This window comes from Argiope bruennichi, chromosome 1, assembly GCF_947563725.1.
Source record: "Argiope bruennichi chromosome 1, qqArgBrue1.1, whole genome shotgun sequence".
In the NCBI taxonomy this organism is placed as follows: Eukaryota; Metazoa; Arthropoda; class Arachnida; order Araneae; family Araneidae; genus Argiope; species Argiope bruennichi.
This window is the reverse complement of record NC_079151.1, coordinates 60054394-60076015: the sequence shown is the minus strand read 5'-3', so window position 1 is coordinate 60076015 and position 21622 is coordinate 60054394. Positions and strand designations below refer to the sequence as shown.

Below are 21622 nucleotides of genomic sequence, written 5' to 3'. Positions count from 1 at the left end.
AAAACTCCAAAGGTGCGATTTGTTGTATATGTATCGTTAACTCACACATTTAAATTATTTTTGAATTAGCCGCCTTTGGCCACCAGTTCCTTTTCCCTAAAATATCAGCTGTCTTGTCAGTTAAACTATTAATATTCAATGCATTGTTTTTAAAATCATTGATATTAAATGATATTAATATTCAATGCATAATTGTTAAAACTGAAAGTATCAATTAAATAAAACTGTTAAATTATCCGAAAATGATTTAAATAATTAAAGCATGCATCCCAAATAAAATTCTTTTAAATGAACTGTTTTGAGTTTTATCTCTATTCCTACGATTCCATAGTTGTTAAAAGCTCAAACTGTATGAGATGCGATTGAAAGCCCCAGCCAGTGTACCACAGTAAATCTTCACAACTATGGGAGTTATATCTTTTTATGTTAAATTTTAAAAAAAAATTAAAAACAGTGTAGAAAAAAATGCGAAGTATGTTGTCATTATACATACTGCATGAATGAAAATGATTATATCCTTTGAAAGTAAAAAAAAGCTAAATTACCGAAAATATTTAAAAAGAGCTTAATTCATTGTACTGTTAAATTAGACTTAAATCTTAATATTTTCCAGTCTTATTATAAAGAATAAATGTTTTTATGTGATTTTTTTATTAAAATTAAACTGTCTAAAAGAATAAAAAACAATATAATTAGTGTGAAATTAAAATGAAACAAATTATGTCATTAAAAAACTATACAAAAAACAAGCGTCGCATCTAACTGCAAGAAAGCAAAATCTGTTTTGGAAATTCTATGATTCAAGTCTCAAAGAAGAACTAGTTAGAAATAAAGTTAATCGTAATTTTAATAATGGAAAAAAGGAAATAATAAAACGTTGAAATTAAAATGAATTTCGTTTTAACAATAAAAATTTTTGTTGGTCATCATATGATAAGATATTTATTAAAAAGTCGTTAAAGGGGCGACGGACTTAAGGACTACAAAATTGTCATAATTGAAAACGCAACTTCTTAAATACCGATAGTGTGGAAATTATTTTTCCCGGAATAAGTTTGCAGATTATCCCCGAAATTACTAACATTTCTCATAGAAATTAAAAACATTTTTTTTTCTTTAAGTTTCTCCAAGATGCAAATTTTTATTCTCTAAAATATATTCGTGTTAAATTTGACCGTTCTTAGCCTTATGGCTCTATTGAAATTCAATAAGCAGATAAAAGCATTCACTTTTGTTATTGATAAAAATTAAATAACAGTGACGAGAAATAAATTCCAATAAATTTTTTAATTAATTGTTACACATAATTTTTGATACATAATAAAATACCATTGTTTTTTTTAAGATTAGTTTTAAATATTTATATCGCTAGTTCGATATCTGTAAGGGCAATTAATTCTTCTTTCCAATCTTTTGGATTCTGAGAATAAATTATTTGTGCAAGCAATGTCATTTTATATAATCTAGAATTGTTCAGTCAATTAAAGGAATAATTTAAAAGTATTATTAGCATCAATTATGTGTTAAATAAAGCCAAATTACTTCGTAAACAAGCTTTTTAAAATCCTTCACAATATGAAAAATGTAGCAAATGTTGTGCTTCTTGTTTATAGTTTGTTTTGTCTGATTTTGCTTATGTAAGAACGTGATTAATCCAGGAAATGATATGTGCTATGATAAAAATATCTTATTTGTTACTTTTGGACTGCATCCCTTCTCTGAACCTAAATCTGTATTCACATCTTTCCTCTAAGTTCTTTGACTGATTAGATGAATGAATTAAACGAAGTTATGGATATCAGCATGTCACAGTGTTAATGATGATGAATAACGCATTACAAGGGACACTTTATTCATTATACTTTTTACTTTCAAAACACTAAAATTAATTCTAGACTATCATTTTGACATCATAGTGATACATTGTCATTTATTAAGAATTAAATATATATTTTCTAACACTACAACACTACCTTGATTTTCAAATACTTCGCTTTAAGCTTCATAAATTGCTTCACTTAATTGTCAGTGAAATTTAGAATTTTCGAAAACTTATTTTTATGGTTGAGGATATGTTTCTATAAATAAGTTTTAAAATGAAGTATCAGATAAAGCAGAAATAAAACTACAAATTTCAGCATTTGCGGATTAGACACTGATATAAAAAAAGGTTTTTATGATTAAAAATGCTTTAAAAGCTATTAATTTTAAAGAGTTTAATTGTTAAAGAGAAGCAACCTACATGAATCTGAAAAATAATGATGATAAAGTTATTGTTTTCGATTGCTCCCAAGTAAATTACTATAAGAGCTGGGTAATTGTTTTATGGAAATGAGTTATTTTGAAGTAAAGCAAAAAAAAAAAAAAAAGGAGACAATTCAGCATACAAATTAATGTATTGTAAGTTCTTCTTTTAAAGACTATTAAACAGAAAGAAAAATAATTAAAATGAGTGAAGCTTGTAGATTTTGTGAAAAAAATAATTAGTAAGGAATAAATATGACAATGCTTCTTCATTTTAAATTATTATCTATCCGAAGATTTATGTTTTGATGTATTCAATGCATTGTTCTTGAAAATTATATAAAGTGAAAGATTTATCTAACTTTAATTTAGTAACATTAATTTTCAAAATAATTAATTATTTTCAATACTTTCATTTTGTTAATTACTAAAAATTCTCTTAATTTTTAAATTGTTTCCTATATACAATATACGACATTTATTTTGTAATTAGTTGTGTAGCTATACTAATAATAGTTTAATCCTTATTTACAAAATATTCGTGTATCTAATATTTTATATTTATTAGCAAGGTGTATGTGAGATACAAATAAAAACAATGCATCCATTATTTTTCTTTTATTTCCTAAAAAATGCATAAATCTAGTAAACTTTAGACAGAACAATTAGCCAAAAAAATACTGTTTAAGTTTAAAATTGTTGTTAACTTTATAACACAATATATATATATATATATATATATATATATATATATATATATGTATTGTGTTATAAAGTTAACAGCAATTTTATATATAATTTGGATTTAAATCTACTATAATGATATATTTATTTCTTTTTATAAGACATTATTAGTCTCAAAAATTACTAATTTATGCTTAATTAAAATTAATTTTCTAAATAAAAACTCGTAAATACTTATTTATCACTTGCACTAGAAATATCGCTTAAAAGACTGCATTTGGATGGAAATCTCATATCTTCAAGATATATATTTAATATAGAAAAGCTACAAAGTAAAATAATTTTTTTTTCTGTGATTCCAGACCGTTTGGAATCCAAAGTAATTAAGTAATCTGGAAAAGCAATTAAAAGTAAGGGAAGCAAGTCCTCATACTCCCGTGCATTTAATTAAATAAGTCATTTCCTTTTCGAATAAAAATGTTCAGAAATAAAGTGTAGTTTCACCGAAAATCACTTTTGAAGATGAAGAAGATGAACATTACATTGGAGTATTAAAACTGTACAGATTTGCGGTTCTGAATTTCTAATTATGTGTATCTTGTTCCAGTTTTAATCGTGGATTTATTAAATTCCATTGTACATGAGCGTATATTTTATTAAATTTGTAAACATATGTAAAATTTAAAAAGAAACTAATTCCGAAGTTAATGTCGAGAATATTAAGTTTTCATTTCCATAAACTTTCCAACCCTTGTCTTGCAAAATCTGATGTCGTGTTGCCATCGTTCTCTACGTGCGAAACAGCAATTAATTCAACCAATTTCGAATTTTTTTTGAAATGTTTAACAATTTACAAGATGATATCAAGTTTTATTTTTCTAAGGAGAAATTTCAAATATTTTATCTATTGTAAATGAGATTTGGTGCTATTTTCTACACCAGAAGAAAAAAACATATTTTCCTACTTCGTAATATACGATTTAATCTCATTACATTATGTTTTTAAGCTCCATATTCATTTATTTGGTTTCCGTATTTAATTTCCTGATATTTAATTGAAATTCTGAGCATCACGATGTTCATTTTCTTCCTCGGCATAAATCTTGGATGTGTTGAAATTTTTTTTAACCTTCTGGCATTCCCGGGAACAGGAGATTTTCGGTCAGTTCTTCTTTTTACACATAAAAAAATTAAGTATAAAGATTTCTGTATTATTTCTAGGAACTTTTAATGAAATTAATTATTTTGAGTTATTAAAAATTCCGCATTTATTTCTACGATATTAATTTAAGAATACCTTTATAATGGTTCTGCTGAATTTAAAAAGAAAAGGTTAGTTTGTTTTATATACTCAATAGACTTCCTGTAAAAGAATAACGCGTTGTATGAATATTCATTATTGGATATGTGTTGTTTAAGAAATTGATCTACATAGGAATCTATTTTAAATAAACTGGCTTAATGCCAGAATTTTCAATACGTTTATATTAAAATAATATGAATATAAACATATAAAGACAAGAGAAATCGTGTAGGAGTATGAATACAAATAACAGAATTACAATATAAATAAAAATGTACAGAGGAAAATATGATAATTTCTTTTTCAATTATATACGTTGACGTAAAAGAAGCAAAATATTAATTGATGCACAAAGAATGTACTAAAATGAAAAAGGATAAAGAAAAAAAGGAAAAAAAATGCGAAAAGAATATTATGGAATATCGTTCGTCAGCAGTAAATGTACCCCGTGTTATTTAAAATTTGATAAATTTTCTGTATGAAAGGTCTATTTTAAAATATTAAATAAGATTTATTTATCTCCAAATAATATCATTTTTAAATCTAAATTCATTATATTCCAAATTAGATGCAGATAAATATATTAAGAACTAGATTACTAAAAAAAAGTTACTGAGTCATTTTTCATGATTTTCTGAAAATTAAGAACGAACTTTTCTATATACTTTTTAAAACTCGAAAAAAATGTGAATTTAAAAATATTTTTTTATTAAACTCACTAAAGACTATACTAAGCATTTGCAGAGTCTCAACATTTTTAATTGAAAATTGCTTTCAAATCAGGTAAAAGCTTTCTCTTTGGACCGAATCTTTCTTGAATCCTCACAATCAGGAATCATAGAGGTTCAAGTATAATCCTTTTAGTCAATTGTCAACTCGTATTGTATTTCCTAAGTCGGGTAAAGTAATTGTTATAAAAATCCAGTTATTTCCTTTTTTTCACTCCGTCCATTTTTATCATCATTTATATATCCCCTTTTTTATGTGAGTTAGTGTATTGAAACAGTATCAATGCAATTGGAAATTTTCATTTTTATTTGTTTGTACTTTCTTTGTTTCCCCGCCCAATGAGCTGTTTAAATTTCGATTCAGTGCGTTTTGATAACCTAATAGTATTCATCCAGTTTGGGGCTCAAAGTCAGTTTTTTTTATTCCTAAAATAGGTTCGCTTTTAACTCTGTCGTACACTAAGCATTAAAAAAAGAATTAATTGTAGTCATCAAAAAACTCCAACTTGCAGATTTTGATGAGTTGATGAGACTTCTTGCTTCCGAATTTTTTTAGAATTCTATCTATTAGTAAACACAATAATACAAAAAAAAGCATTAAGTAGACGGATGAAATGAAATTTGATGTATGATCTCTCCATTATAATGAGAGATTTTTGTCAAATCTTGAACGAAATCCATTCACATAAAGGCTGTCTATCTGCGTATAAATAACATTCATAAATGTAAAGAGTTGGATGGATAGAATGTAGATACTGATGTAGCATTTAAAATGTAGATATGTATCAAAATTTAAATTAAAACTGTCTAGATATTGATTGACCGCCAGTTTGTGCTTCCGCGTGCGTAATTAAAAACAGCGACTTTAATAAGTAAAATGTGGCTCATGATTTTGTTACGAAAATTGTAGCTGTGTATCAAATATTGATTTCATTCCGATGAAAAGAAAGACGTCTTCTTTCCTTTCTTGTGTAGGATTCTACAACTAAAGAATTTGAGCAATTGTCGTGTTCTTGGCCTTGCATATGGCTTACAGTTTTATGAAGGGGCATCAGAATGACATGTTTATTACTGATTGTGCGAGAAAATTTCGGGAGACTTCCGCTGATTTGTATGCGATCTCAACCGAAATCAGCGTTCCTCCCCATTTTAGATTGATGTTTATTTTGTTCTTCATTTACCATACTTATGAATATAAATGAAGTTAATTTTTGTAATTAAAATAAAAGATTGAGAAATTTCCTGAATGGAGGGACTTCAAAATAAAAATAAAATCATGATAATCTCTTCAGTTGGGAACTTATCATGTTTATTACACATGTAGAAAAGTGTTTTTAAACCAAATAAAATGTGTGCAATATCTCCTATAAAATTTAATTTTTGATAAATATGCTAGTTATTAGAAATATCGACGCAAATGTGATGTGAATGAATTATTAACTTTTTTGAAAACTTTATTTTTGATGTTAGTATTTGTGTTTAGTTTTTCGTTTAGTTTGTAACACTTAAGAAGTATCTAAGTGATAACTTATTTAAATTCTTAGTTTAAATTCGAAATGGATATTTTTTCTTACAATTTTTTTCAGGTTAAAAGGATTAAAATTTTATTAATCAGCTGAAGCAGATGCTTCTGAATTTACTCTATTTTTTCGAAACTTTCTTTTTATTTCCTTGTAATAACTGATTATTTAAGTAATTTATGGTACTTAATACCGTAATTATTTATGATTTATGTTGCTTTGCTAAACTTTTATAAATTTTTTGCAATAATGATATTCAGTTACTCTTTAGTCGATTTTCTAACCCTATTTCTGGAATTGGAAGTAAATAGTATTCTTTGTTTGATGATTCAAAGTCAATTTGTTAAGTTCTGGAAGCGAGTTTTTTACAAATGAGAGTAAAATTTTTATAATGTTCGTTTTTGATATTGCAAAATATTATAAATTGTACTAACTTTTTTTATTAAAAATCTTTACTTTACAGTATTTGTGAATTTCATTAAAAATATTTTGGATCAAAATTTTTTCATGATAGAAATTTTTTTTCAAAAACTTTTTCTAAAAAATTAATTTTACATAGTTATTTATATATTACCGTTTATAAATGTTTTCTTCCTAGAAATTGCTTTGACAATCAATTCTTTACTATTTATGCCATGATAAAATTAATTCCAAAAAAATCCAGAAAATTCGAAAATGCGTTTTTGAACTGCAAATTATTAAAAATGTTCTTTTCTACTAAAGAAATATAAATCATGCAATGCTACATTTTTTTTTTTCGAAACAGCCTTTTCTTTCCTCAATTTATTCTTTTCACCTGACAAAAGCACCTTTATACGAATCTCCATTTGAATAAAAGTTTCTATTCTGAATTTATTCCCGTATTTTTAACACTCTTGTTCGACTATTGATTATTTCTTTTGCTCGGCTGAACTTTAACCTTCATTTCAAAAATCGCTGTGGAAGTCGGAAATAAAAATATAAGAAAATGAAAAAATGCACTTGAAAATTATACTGCTTCATTTTCCATGTATTAAAAGTTATTTTGAATTGAACATGTAAACGGATCTCAGATTTGATATAAATTTTCCGACAGATGATTTCATTTTCACTAGCTGTTATTTTAAACCAAAATTTTTAACAGGTTCAAAAAAATTCAACATATAAATTATTTTTCTTTATTTTGTGCAGTGGAAGATTTTTTTTCCACAAATAATTTGAATGGATTTTATCTTCATAAATAATGGAAATGGGTTAATGAAGGGATTAAATTCATGATTTTTGGGTTTTTTTACAATAATAAAGCAGACAATCTGTTTAAAGCAAGGTTTAATGATTACGGTATTTAGATTAAACCAGTGAATGCGTGTGATCAATTTGTTGGATATGTCAAAATTAAGCAGTGGAGGGTATTTCAACGGTATGGAGCCACAAACCAAAATAGTTTTAAGGCTCCAATCTTATCTAATGTAAAAAATGCAGCATAGCAACAGTAAAGATACAGTAAAGAAGGCCATAAGAAGAATTTAACTGATAAACATAAAGTCTATCTCCTTCACTTAGGATCATAACTCAGAGGAACTTAAGATCTAATCAAAAGCAGAAAATATCAATATTATTTAATGAGCAATGGAGACCCACATTATGTTATCACAATACCCCTTAAACATTAAAATGCAATTCGAAATTTTACAATAAATACATAAATATACAACATCATATAAATAATGCCGCACATAAAATATAATAAAAACCAACTGAATATTTCATAATAAATATAAAGCCACAAGTACACAAAAATTACATGAAAAATGTATAAATGAAACAAAACACAGAGTCCAATGACACAAATGTCTTTAAAAAATAAGTATAAAATATCAAAATCCTTGCTATAAAAAATTAAATAATAAAAAAATAAGGATAATATTTGAAATAAACTCGCAACAACAAATAGATAATTAAATTTGTTCAATTTGACAGTTGTTTTATGAAAATTTGAAGTTATTATTTGAAAAATAATAATAGTACCGCCAAGTCTCTGTTAGGGATATTAAAGCACAGTTAGCCTCTTTGGCTAAAGGCTATTCGATGTACTTTCGATTCCTCAGTATGTACCTATAGGTTTAAAGGTACGAGGCGATTTTTTCTTAGCATATATTAGAAAACACTTTTTCTTAGTGATTTTTTTTCCTTCAAAAATTAAATACAGGAGAATATTTGAAGTGTACTAAATTTGTCAAATTTGTCTAAATTTCTTTTTCCATTTCCTATATGTTCATCCCTAGTGATAAAAAAATACAACGAAATTTTTTGAGAGAAAAGTTTTACAATAGTATTTGACAGAAGATGAGTTTTTTGGTTGGAGATGTATTCTTATAACTGACTTAAATTTGAAACTTTCGCTTGCTGGATAAAAAAATATTTGTTTAAATGAATATATATATATATATATATATATATATATGAATCGATATTTTTGAATGAAACAGAGTGTAAAAGATGAATGAAATGAAATATTATAAAGTTGACACAAAAATGTTACTAATGGAAAAAAAATTACAAAAATGCCTTTTGAAAACCAAAACATTGCATTTTGGACCAATTGATTTTGAATGTGTTAAATTATTTTGTTAGAAGCTATTACAAATACAATCTTTAAATTGACTTTTTAATCTTGCGAAAAATATAAATAAATTATTGACGAATTCCAAAACTTAGACTTAGCACCAAAAACTCATTAAATTTCATTTATCTAAATCTATTAAAAATTTTTAAATTTTCAAATATGAATTGTTTTACATCTACTTTAAATATTTATGTTTATTTATTTTTCTGTTCCTTTTTTTAAAAATATTTCTCGTAAATAATATTTTTTAAAGCTCTTTTATAAAGTTTTTATTGAGAAAGCATCCAAAATTATCTGTCTGTATATATCCAAATTTCCAACTTGTTTTATAATGCATTTGGAATCTTTGTTTAATATAATGTACAGAATAGGAATGTACAGATTAACGTCTCAACTTACTCTTACGCATTAAAAATATTTTGCAAATACTTATAGTTAAAAAACTTTCAATACTAATGATATTTGCGTCTTCTTGTATGGACAAGGTTTTAAAATTAAAATAATGATCTCTTTAATGAAATGCTACTTTTATGTCTCAATAACAAAACAATTGAAGTGAACTTTTTTCTTTTTACAATGTACCATTGTGCAGAATGTGCTATAGATAATTCTGTTTAAGTGTTAAATATTGAATTGAAATTTATTGCTCTTTTGTTTAAGTGATTAAATATTGAATTGAAATTTATTGCTTTACTGCGTTAACAATCTTTATAAAGATCATTTTTATGTGAAAATCTAATATAATAATGAAGTAAAAGAAATAAAGGAATGAAAATAACAATGGAAGACATAGACCTTTAATTTTACTATACGACTTATATTATAAGATATTTTAAAATCTAATTTTAATCTTAGTTAAATCCCAAATTTTTATCTCTTATATCTTTATTCTAAAATGTTATTCCTGACCCAAATCCGGCCTTTTATTTGTTTGATTCAACATTCGCTCTGTGAAACTGCTCACTTCAGCAAGTTCTCGCGTTCCGAGTGAAGGGATAAAAGTCCTTAATGCTTTCAACATTCTTTTAAAGATACCTAAATTTCCCTTTCCTAGGACTACACGTGGCAGGAAAATCTCCATCAGAATCTCATTGTAAAACCTTTGCAGGGAAAATTTTTGTTTTATTTTGCTCTTATGTCCCAAAGTAGATTGATACGTTTTTTGATCATCGCTTCTTCTATTTACATAATATGCCTCATGTAGTGAAATAAAGAGAAGTTAAAATTTTCAAGAGTTTCTTCTTTTCGACCAGGTAACTGTTAATATATATATTGTGTAACATTTTCAATAGGTGTAATTTTTTGTTTCTTTTACACTGAGCACTTTTGTGTTTTTATGCTCATCTGAATGGAATTTGTTTTCTCTTCCAGAGACTGCGACGCAATTTACCGCCTAGTATTCTCCGGCGCATGTCAACTAGCACCTGGACAACGACAACTTCTGCAACAGGATTGCCAACTCTCGAACCAGAACCTTCCAGGAAACGTAGCACCAGCTTCCGACATCCAACGGATTCGCAGAATACCTCTCCCAGGGGTGGAAGCAGCCCACAAACAGGATGCGCTACATCACCTAGGTACGTTATGTGAGAATTCAACAAAAATGTCAGTCATTCACAAACACTCCCCCATCTCGCAAATCCAACCATTGTACATCAATACAATCCTATACGAAACCGGTCAGTTTTGGTATGGTTTAGAATGAATTGGAAGGTTCTATAAACAAACAATCCTAATTTCTGCACCATTTGGCGCTCAGTGAATGTAGGCGGAGAAAGCGAAATTCAAAATGCTTGGAGCATAGAATGAGTTGGGAGAGACTTGCAGTGTAGGACCTTTGCTAAGGGGGCTGTGTGTAGCAGCGCATGTAAATGCCACTATGCTATTTGTGTGACTTCGAATGATAAATGACCATCAAAAATATGAGAGAAACAGACAGGAAAAATCAGTGTTCGCATTTTCAAAATAACTATAACTGCTCGACATAAATTTGGGCATATAATACAGTTCATTAACAAATGATGCAGTATGCTAGTAGATGGTTTAACTAAACAGTAATGCAAAATTGCAAAATTTTTTTACTATTCACATTATATTATCCAAGTTTAGTTTACAACATTAATTCCCTATCAATGTCAATATCAGTGTAATTGTGTCTTTATTTAGAAGTACCATCCTACATAGAAGCATTTAGTAAGACCATACTTTACAAATGGCAGCATAAGATAAATAAGATAACTTCTTTAAATTCTTCCAAATTTTAATACTTCCAGATTTTTTTCCAAATGTCGATGTATAGATGCATTTTACTTTATATTTGGCAAATATAACCTTTCTCAATTCTTCTACGTCATCCGATATAAACGATATTGATAATTGTTTTGGAACAAATTACAGATAATAAACACAAAAGTCTCTCTAATTAAAAATAATTTAACGTAGAGCGATCTGTTTGGTCTTATATATGACGATCCTCCCCGGGAGACACCTCGAAATGAGGATAAGAAATTTCCTCCATGGTGGTTGGTTCTCACCACCCTGGAGAGTACACGAAAAGGTGAGGATCTGGCTCCTCCCATCGATGACGGGACATACTTCCTTAGGGAAGAGTTGAACCGCGACCGGTGATAACTCTTAGGACTTAACCACACTTACCGCAAGTGTTGCTGTAGCGGCGGTCCGGTCATTCAATTTATTATCAGTGTGCCTTCGGGCGAGTTGGAGAGTCAGTGATATGATTTTTATATGACGATTGTGATAATTGATTTCTACATTATGTAGGGAAGAATAAATAATAATGATATTTTGGTTTTAATCTTAAATTGGTTTTATATTTTTTAATAATTTTAGCCAAAAATTCGTGTTTTAGACATTCTAAAGAATAAGGAATGTCCTATTTTCTAATACATTATTTTAATTAGCCTTCAAATTATGTTGAGAAATAAAATAGAAGATTTAACTATCAACCCATACAGACTGGAAATCGGTTGCAGCTACACATTCAGGAGGAAACACGAGATATACATAATGAAATATAGTGTTTTAGTTAATAATTTATAAATAATTGGTAAGGAGAAATTAGATGAAAAAGAAATTCAGTAATCTATACTTATAATAAAGCTCAATGTGTATGTGTGTGTGTGTGTGTGTGTGTGTGTGTGTGTGTGTGTTAGCGCTCTACAGGCCAGGTCATTTGACATACAGCTACCAAATTTGGTACATGTATACCTTAGAGGTCGGGAATGTGCACCTGGGGGTCCCTTTTTTTGAAATTTTAATTAGAATTTTAATTATTAATTAAAAACTAACTTTCCCGCCAAAAGAATCTTCCATTTTCTCCACCGCCAACTTTTCCGCCAAAAAAATCTTCCATTTTCCCCACAGCCAAATGAGTAAGGCTTCAGTATTTTTTTCTCCCAACAGTAATGAGGCTAGGGTTAACATTTTTCGGCGGATTATTTCAAACGATTCTGTTTATTTTCTTAATGATTTATGCATTTAAAATTAAACATTGTTAATTAATCCATGTTTCAGATTCATTCTGAAGTACTTTTGAATTAAAATAACACAGAATAAAGGAAATTAAAATTTCTAATCCGCATAACGTTACCCCAACTGGCGTAGAAAAAAATCACGTATTTGCGTTACGTAACTGGCGTTGAAAATTCACGCATGCGCATTGTGTTCTGAATTCCGCATTGTGTTGACAATTATTATCAACGGATGCGGATTGGATTTAAATTATTTTTAGGTTCGTTGTATGCTTTTGTAATTAAAATGTATTTATGTTACTTATATATTTTTTGTATAAGCTTATAGTTTTAAGTACATCGTTTTTTAAGTAGTTTTTTTAAAACTTGTTTCCAACCGTTTATTTTAAACGATTCGTTTTATTTTCTTAGTGATTGATGTTAGTCAATGATTGAAAATTAAACATTGTTAATTAATCGATCTGCTCATGATGAATCTGAGAAACTTTTGTTGACAAATTCTTGAGATATTACATAAATTAAAAAAGTTATTCTTTAGTGCCCATAAAGTTTAAACGCTGAGTGACTCTATTTTCAGTAATCAGATTATAAAAAAAATGCTGTTTTTCAGTAAAAAATATTATTATATTAATTGCAGATTAATTCTTTCCACTTTAATTTAAAGCATAAATTCTACGGGTGCTAACAAAAAATTAGAGAGATACATATTACGTTATGACTGAAGGCCTTTATAATATTATGAATGAATTATATGACAATCAAAATTTGAAGTTTTAAAATATTTTGATGAAGAAGCTATTAAAGTAGGAATTGCATAAAATATTTAATTATTAAAATTTTAACGAACATTAAGATTGGCGAACCGGCTGGTCGCCAAAGGCGGCTAGTAATTTAATAAGATATGAAGTTCGTAAAAGTAATTTTTAAAGTAATTATTTCATTGTAAATCAGCTGTTATATAAATATAGAAATGTATCTTATTTCGTGTTGTACAATTTGCAATAATGAATCCAATATAATATTTATTTCATACTGAAATAATAAACCCAAAATAGTACCCATTTCATGATTGTATTGCATTCGATTGATCATTTTGTTAGTAAAGTTTCTTTTGGAAATTTGGAAAAAAGTAAAAAGGTAAGAAGTAAAGTACAACGATATCCTGTGTATTATTCAAAAGAAAAAATATGAACATTTTTATTTGATAAAAAATAATCGTAAATGTGCGTGTAATTAAATACAAATTCTGAATTAAGACTTCATTGCCACTCTTGGAAATTCATAATAATGACTTTTATAAGATATAAGACAATAATTCTCTTTATTTTGTTTAAGATTTGCATTTTGGCTCAGATATGTTTTTATGATAATTTGAAGATTTATTTACGAATATCTTTTCACGACATGAATATATATATATATATATATATATATATATATATATATATATATATATATATATATATATATATATATATATAATCTTTATAACAAAGAAAATGTGTTTTCTTTTTTATACTACAAAAATATATAGGTTTGAGCTGGTAATATTAATAAAGAATTGTTTTTAACGGCAATTGTATGTTCAAAAACAGCAGAAATTTGCTATTTTATGAAATCGTAGATATTTAAATATACCAACATTAAATTCCTCTTTAATAAAATGTTTATAACATATCTTTGTGGCCATAATTAATGAATAATTTTTAAAGAAATAAACTTTTTTTGTTTCAAGAAAGAGAAACTCATTTTTCATCAAATACATTTTCAATCATGAATTTATTTCAGAGCAATATTTTATTACGTTAAAATGAGATCCAATTTACTTTTTAAATTAATTCAGCTTTATTAAATTCTGGAACCCAATTTTCGTCAAACATAAGCAACCAGTATAGGGTTTATTTTATTTCGTACCTATCATTGTAGTAAAAAAAATTTTAATATAATGTTTAAAAGCAGGATATTTAATTAGATTACTTTTTTAAATGGAAAAAAAATGTTGAATTATTTTGTTTAGAAGCTAAGAAATTTCAGAGCATGATTAGGAAACTAAAAATTAACATCCATATATTTTGGTTTTACTATGCGATTTCAAACATGAATACTGCTTATTTTTTATAAAAAATATTATGACGTTATTAATGATGTAAAAATTATTTTTATTTGCTTAATAAGATGTTTCTTATTGTTTCGTGAAAATGAAATAAATAAATTATTCTTTTTATTAATTGCTAAAGTATTCAAGCATAATTTTAAAAAGGAAAATATTTGAATAATGCATCATGCACCAGTTTAAGCTTTAAAAAATCATTCTTCTCTTAGATAATCTTAGATAAACAGCAAGCTTAATAAATTTCTGGAATTGTTTTCTTGAAGAATCTGTATTTTGAACATACAAGATGAATAGAATGAATATCTATTCATCTTGTGGTAAAATAAAATTTCATTCTTTTATAACAATATGAATTATTCCTTTATTCTATTTATAGGTCATTCCTGTATTAATTAGATTGTGTATTCCTGCATTCCTTTCCTATAAAGTACTTTTTAGAAGAAAAAAAATACTCGGCTCATCTGCATTTAAATCTTAAGGCATGAAATATTCGTCAGTGTTGCTTATTTCAACTGAATCATTATTCTTTAAAGAATAAGTAAGGTTTCTTGAATATATATTCGTAAATCAAGAAACTGAAAAGAAAAAAAAAACAATTTTTTTTCCGAGAATTTCGCGCCAAAGACAGAAAAACCTTATAAGAGTTGTGAAAAACTTTTGAAATGGTAATCTATAGGATCTCTTTTCATTTCTTACTCTTCGGAAAAATGTTTATCCGTTTTCTGTAATAAGATTAAGTTATCTCGTTGAGATATTTTTCGACATCTGAAAAATGAATGCTAGAAAAGAAAATGTTACACTTTATGGCACTGATTCTATTATGTTGTCAAAAAAATAAGAATAGGAAGAGAGATACGATTCTCTGGTTATTTTTTATATTTCCATTGTCCTTAGGCGAAATATTTATTAATTGACAAATGATCATACTGATAGGCTATATATATATATATATATATATATATATATATATATATATATATAGGCATAATGTTTGGAAATGTGATCAATTCTTTAAGCATGTTACATTATTTTAGTACAGACGGAATAAAGCTAAGTTAGTTATAGAAAACAATTCTGGTACGTTAGTTGTTTGAACTCCTAATTATTAAATTACTGAAATCATTACGGAAAACAAAGATTTTTTTCACTCATATTATTTAGGATCCATACAGTGAATTTTGACAGTAAATAATAATTATCAAACATTATAAAATAATATAACAATATAGCATAAAACAACGATATAAATATATATAACAATCTAAAGTATAATAAAATTGAGAAATTAATGTTTTTTGTTAATTGATTGAAATTAACAAATTAATTCCAGTTAAAGTTTAATTTCAGTTTTCTGAAAGCATAATATCAACTTTATTGAATACTTCAAATTTACTAAATTTTAATTTCTGATACATCGATTAATATTTATGAATTTGTGAGAAAAAGGTAAAACTTTTACAGCTGATACAGTTAAAAATTGAGTGGTAAGATTTAAAAAAAAAAAAAAAACTATATTCTACCAGTTTTTTCCTATTCAAAGCATTTGAATAAATATTATTATTAAAATTTTATCGGCAGATATATTGGCAGACAAAAATAAGCATCCTACATAATCACCTATTTAAGTAAATTAAGTAATTTTTATGCATGCATTCAATTAATGTCTAATTAATGTTTTTATTGTTATAATTTTATCTATCAATAGACTTATTTTCAATTTCTTAAATTAATATGTGTCATATTACTTAATTGTCTTTGTCTACATAGTATCATTTTCTAAAAAAATCTTTTTATTTCTTTAAACATGCATCTATATGTTTCATTTTAATGAATTAACTGAACAATATGCTGAAGTTTTGTTAATGAGTTCTATTGATTTTTAGTATTTAAGAGATCGGTTATATATTTACTCAGCAATAGGAACATGAAAAATAATTAATCGAATTCTGCAGATTTCTTTATTTATAGTCAGATTGAGCCAACGTTCCTGCAACCTGCTTAATTTAAATCCATGAATTAATTTTTGACAAAAATCAAATTTAACTAAGCATAAAATTTTAGCTTTTAGGCCACATCCGTTTCATAATTATATTTCTTAACTTGATAAGAAGAAAAAAAAATCGCATGCCGTACAAATGAAATTCGAAATGTCAAAAATGAATAATTTTGTATTTATTTAAATAACAGATGGAAACTTGGGAAACTCATAAATACTTTCTTTAATTAGCATTAATTATATTTAACTACTTAATTCATCTTTGATCAAGTTTGAATACAAATTCTTGAACTGTATCAAAATTGATTACTCACTATTATAATTGGCTTCTATTAACGAACTTCATATTGCTACAATTGAAATCATTGTAACTCTTGAATTATCCATGGATTGGTAGAACGTTTTAAATAAAGCCTGCGTTTCGAAATATTAAAGTTAAAGCTGCTAGATTATATCTAGAATTTAATAGCCATGTTGAGCCTATGGTATCTATTTCAGAGAACTAAACTTTTCCTCGGAGAACTATGGCTACTAGAACTGTGTTTGGTCAGACCCTTCATTTTTCTTATAAGGTTGTGAGATAAGTAACAAATTGCCTTGACAATGCAAGGTGACGCAGTAATACTTATAAACCAGAAAATTATTTTGCTACTCTAATAATTAATAACTCAATTGTGAACTTTGTAACTCTTTGTTTTGGAGTTATTATTATTAATTTTCTTTTAAAAGTAATTTAAAAAGTTGTAAACAAGGATATATTATTATAGAAGTCAATTTCTTTTTAAAATCAAAATAATGAAAGACATCTGATAACATTCTACCTCTGGAAAATTGTGTTCTCTCATAACTCATATATTATATCAGTCATTGCACAGGTAAGCTTACCTGTTTTATGAAGCTTTGCTTTAATTTATAATTTTGAATTTGTTTGTAACAAATGGAAGTAGAAAGAAGAATTAATTTGTAAGCAATGCAGAAGGAAATAAAGTCATTATATATCCTTATATTTAAAGAAGATATTATTAAGTCATTATTAAAGACATTATTAAATTTACATATTCCATTTTCAATAGATATAGGAGTCTGAAATCTGGTCTTTTTCAAATTGAAGATATTATCTGTATATAATTTTAACCTGTATATAACAATATATTAAATTGTACATTCCGCGGTGTATATGTAACCTGATATTAAACTGTATATGAATTTAACCTTACCCTGCAATTTTAGTGCTATAACTATAAAGCATAACTATAAAGTTGGCATTAATGGTACCTTGGAAGTGCTATTCGGTTACCAGCATTTTGCACGAATTTCCATTGTTTCAGAATCCCTCCCAGCATTTCTGGACATTCCAGGATCTAGACTCGTTATCTTTTATACGACCCTCTTTGGTCACTGCCGGACGTCATTGGAATTTAGATTAATGAATCCTCTCCTACAACAACAAAAGATAGCAATCGCTTCCAGAGGGAATTTCGGAATCCACCAATTGTTGGTCCGGGATCTTCCAGTCCTGCAGCACTTATTCTCATTAATTTTGCACCTTCTTATGGCAGCAAGAAGACCCTTCCGGTGATTTCGTAGATTGAATCCAACATAAACATCTAGTTTTTCCGAGCGATTGCAATTGATTGATGAGTCGTTTAATCGAAAAATATAGACGGGATTTCTCTAGAAAGAAAAGAACAAGCACTTGTTGTCTTAATTCTTTGAGAAATCTGTCTTTACTTTGGACCTACATTCTCAAATATAATACATCTCTGTTTAAACTATATTCAATTCCGTAGAATCAGTCACATAATAGATAATTTGATATTTCCAAATTTCATAATGTTAGCCTTATTCTTAGTTAAAAAGCAAAAGTCACACTGTAGCTTTAAAATCGATTGATGAAAATTACAGGTTGTTATTATTATTTTGAATCCAATATCTGCAAATTTTTAAAATTACTTCCAAAGCATTTCGTTGTTTAATTTCTGGAATGCATAGTGTTTCTCAATGTTTCGGAGTAAGTAAGTTTTTAATAATGCAGAAATTCGCAAAGCTTAAGAAGCATATGAACTTCGGAAAGCTTCAGTTAATCCATTTGGCGGATTTTCTATTTTGAAGCTATTTGTGGGCTACTGCAAACGGATCTTGTAATTTTGTATTAATATTAATATCTAAACCTGGGATTAGGTATTAAATGTAGGTTAAATGCATTTAATAACAATACACATATAAAACTCACCATCCTAAGACTTAAAAAAACAATGATTTAAAAAAAATTCTCTTTTAGGAATAAATTAATTTACTGCTTCTAAAATTAAATAAAAGTTGAAATCATTTAATTTAAAAAATGATTTTTCAAATTATTCATTTATAGTAAAAACTTTTTTGTTTAGTATGCAATGCTTAGGGTATTTATAAAATATGATGCTACTTTAAATTTTATGAAATTTTGTTGAATTGAATTAATCCAGATTTCTTAAATGTATTCTTAATTGCTCTGGTGGTATGTTATATTGGATGCCGCAGATAATGTAAGAAATAATTATTAAACGAATATTTTTTTCTAATTTTCTCTCAAAATTATGAATAGATATTCTGGATGTATAAATGTTTATGATATTAATGTATGTTATTCTTGTTAATTATGATTTTGACCGGAAATAGGTCGTTGTTAACAATGTATGGCATTCACAAAATGATAAAGTTTGAGATTATTGTTGCATGCTTACTGTCAGTGGCAACTTATAATCACATTAAAGGAGTAACTATACGGAGTATCATGACGTTCATTTGAATAATTCTGAATGGAGTTCTATTAAATTAAAAAAATAATCAATCAAATTAATCAAAAGAAATTAATCTGAAGTACAGTAATGGAGGTGATTAATGAAATTGTGCATTTATAGTAATAATTGTTTAATTTCGCGAGGTATTTTAATTTCTATAAAATATGCAGAAATAAATATTATGTTATTTAATTATCAAACGGTCATTTGTAGCCTCATAAGCGCGTATTTTAATGTGAAATTATATTTTCATGTTTTAAACATGATTTGTCACAAATCGTTATAACATAAAAGCTTTTCTAAGAATTTAATCAATGTAACTTTTTCTAATAGAATACTTTAACCTCCAAACTGACTTCCAGAAATGAAATAAGTCTGAAAATTCCTTTGTTATTTTGTGCAAGATTATAATGATTTTGTGTATATTTAAATCATTCCATATAAACTAGAGATCCTCGAATTATAAGAATATTAGAAAATCAGTTGCAAATGCAGTATTCGATCTGTTTCAATGCGAAGAAAATCTTTCCCACTCTAAGTAAATAATACTGTTGTTTCTTTAGATTCTCCATTATAAGGATTTCAAAGAAAATTTTTAAGTAGGCATCGATGAAAGTGGAAATGATAAAATTTAGTTGTTTTTGTTGTATGAATCATAACCCTGATTTACCATCATTGATACTCCTCTTTGCCTAGGGTCTTTGTGACTTCTTAGCGTTATCTAATATCCTGAAAATCTATTTATCATACTGAAAATAGTCTTAAGAATAACAGTATATTTTTAAGAAATAGTTTTTCTATCTAAAATTATTTAATTTCTTTCAAACTGCGGAATGCTGTTATTTATTTATCAAAGTGTTGTAAATATATTGTTTGGAAATCGGTTTCATTTAAAACTATATAATCTCAACTTTAAGCATTAAATATCATAGACGAACTTTAATAATATTTCAGTACAATTTATTTAACCTTACAAAGTTTGAGTGGGCGTAAATATTTGGTATTAGCAATCAACTGCTCCTGATATTAGAGTGTCAAAAGTTTAGGAACATTAATGTGATTATATCCGATTCTGTTGACATCGAATGATTATATAAATAGCTACAAATCATTCAAATTATCAGCATAAATGAATAAATAGCTTTAGAATTTTTGTGATTTTTCTTATCTTATTTATCAGGAAATGTCTCGGAATTATTTCATTATAAAAGATATTAAAAATTTATTGAACTAAATAAAATATTTTAATAATGAAATGTTCATGCTATTGGCGTGATAATTTTGTTGTATCCAATGAACGATTTCATTACTTCAGCTATTTTATAATTAAATTTCTTTCCTTCTTTAAATTCAATGCATATGGAATAATTTTGGCTTTGAGCCATACACGATTCCGAAAATATTTCTATATATTTACCACAATGCAAGAATTATTTGGAATGAACTTGTTTGACATAACTTATCTAATCTTAATTTCATTTAGCGCAAAAATTCGTAATTTTTGTTATATAAAATTCTGCAGATACATGTTTTTTTTTCAATAACGTTTTATGATTCATTTCATATTATTAGTTAATTTTATTGAGAAGCGAAGTAAAAATAACGTTTGACAAAAAAAATGACGATTTTTTTTTCTTGGATGTTTTATGATTTCTTAAACTATTATTTATTAAATACAATTTAGTCAGAGATCATCTTATTTTAATTATAATTGTAATAGATAATTATTATTCCAACTATTCTTTAGATTCTTTTATGCTAAATGCACTAACTTTAGAAGACATTTTAAATCCAAGTCCTTTAAAACTCTTTTCTCACTTCTTCAGAAAACTAGCAGGATATTTTGCATTCAATTTAATCTGTCCTCCTCGACAGGCGCTCGTCTCTAAAAATAGCTGAAAAAGATCTTGCTTTAGAAAATGCTTAGCACAGAGCCTTTGAACTTTTTGAAACTTGACCTTAAGGGAAACTCCTTTCAGCCAAACTAGTAGAAATATTTCAGCATTTTAAATAAATTTGCTGAGAATCGTACATTCTGTTCCTTTGAGGGTCGATGGTGGAATTGATATGTAATTTCAATTTCATTTCACTAAAAATTGAGAAATCAAGTAGAGAAAAATATCCTTTTTAATAAAAAGAATTAGTAAAGCATCCTATT

General features: G+C 26.7%; 1 protein-coding gene across 2 annotated transcripts in view; it reads left to right on the top strand.

Annotated features, from left to right (window-relative positions):
• LOC129978693 (cGMP-inhibited 3',5'-cyclic phosphodiesterase 3A-like) overlaps nt 1-21622 on the top strand; it is a 679937-nt gene that overhangs the window by 473705 nt on the left and 184610 nt on the right. For both annotated transcript variants that reach the window (XM_056090656.1, XM_056090657.1), the window contains exon 3: nt 10456-10661. In XM_056090656.1, coding sequence (XP_055946631.1) covers nt 10456-10661 — 206 coding nt within the window. The remainder of the gene's footprint in view (nt 1-10455; nt 10662-21622) is intronic.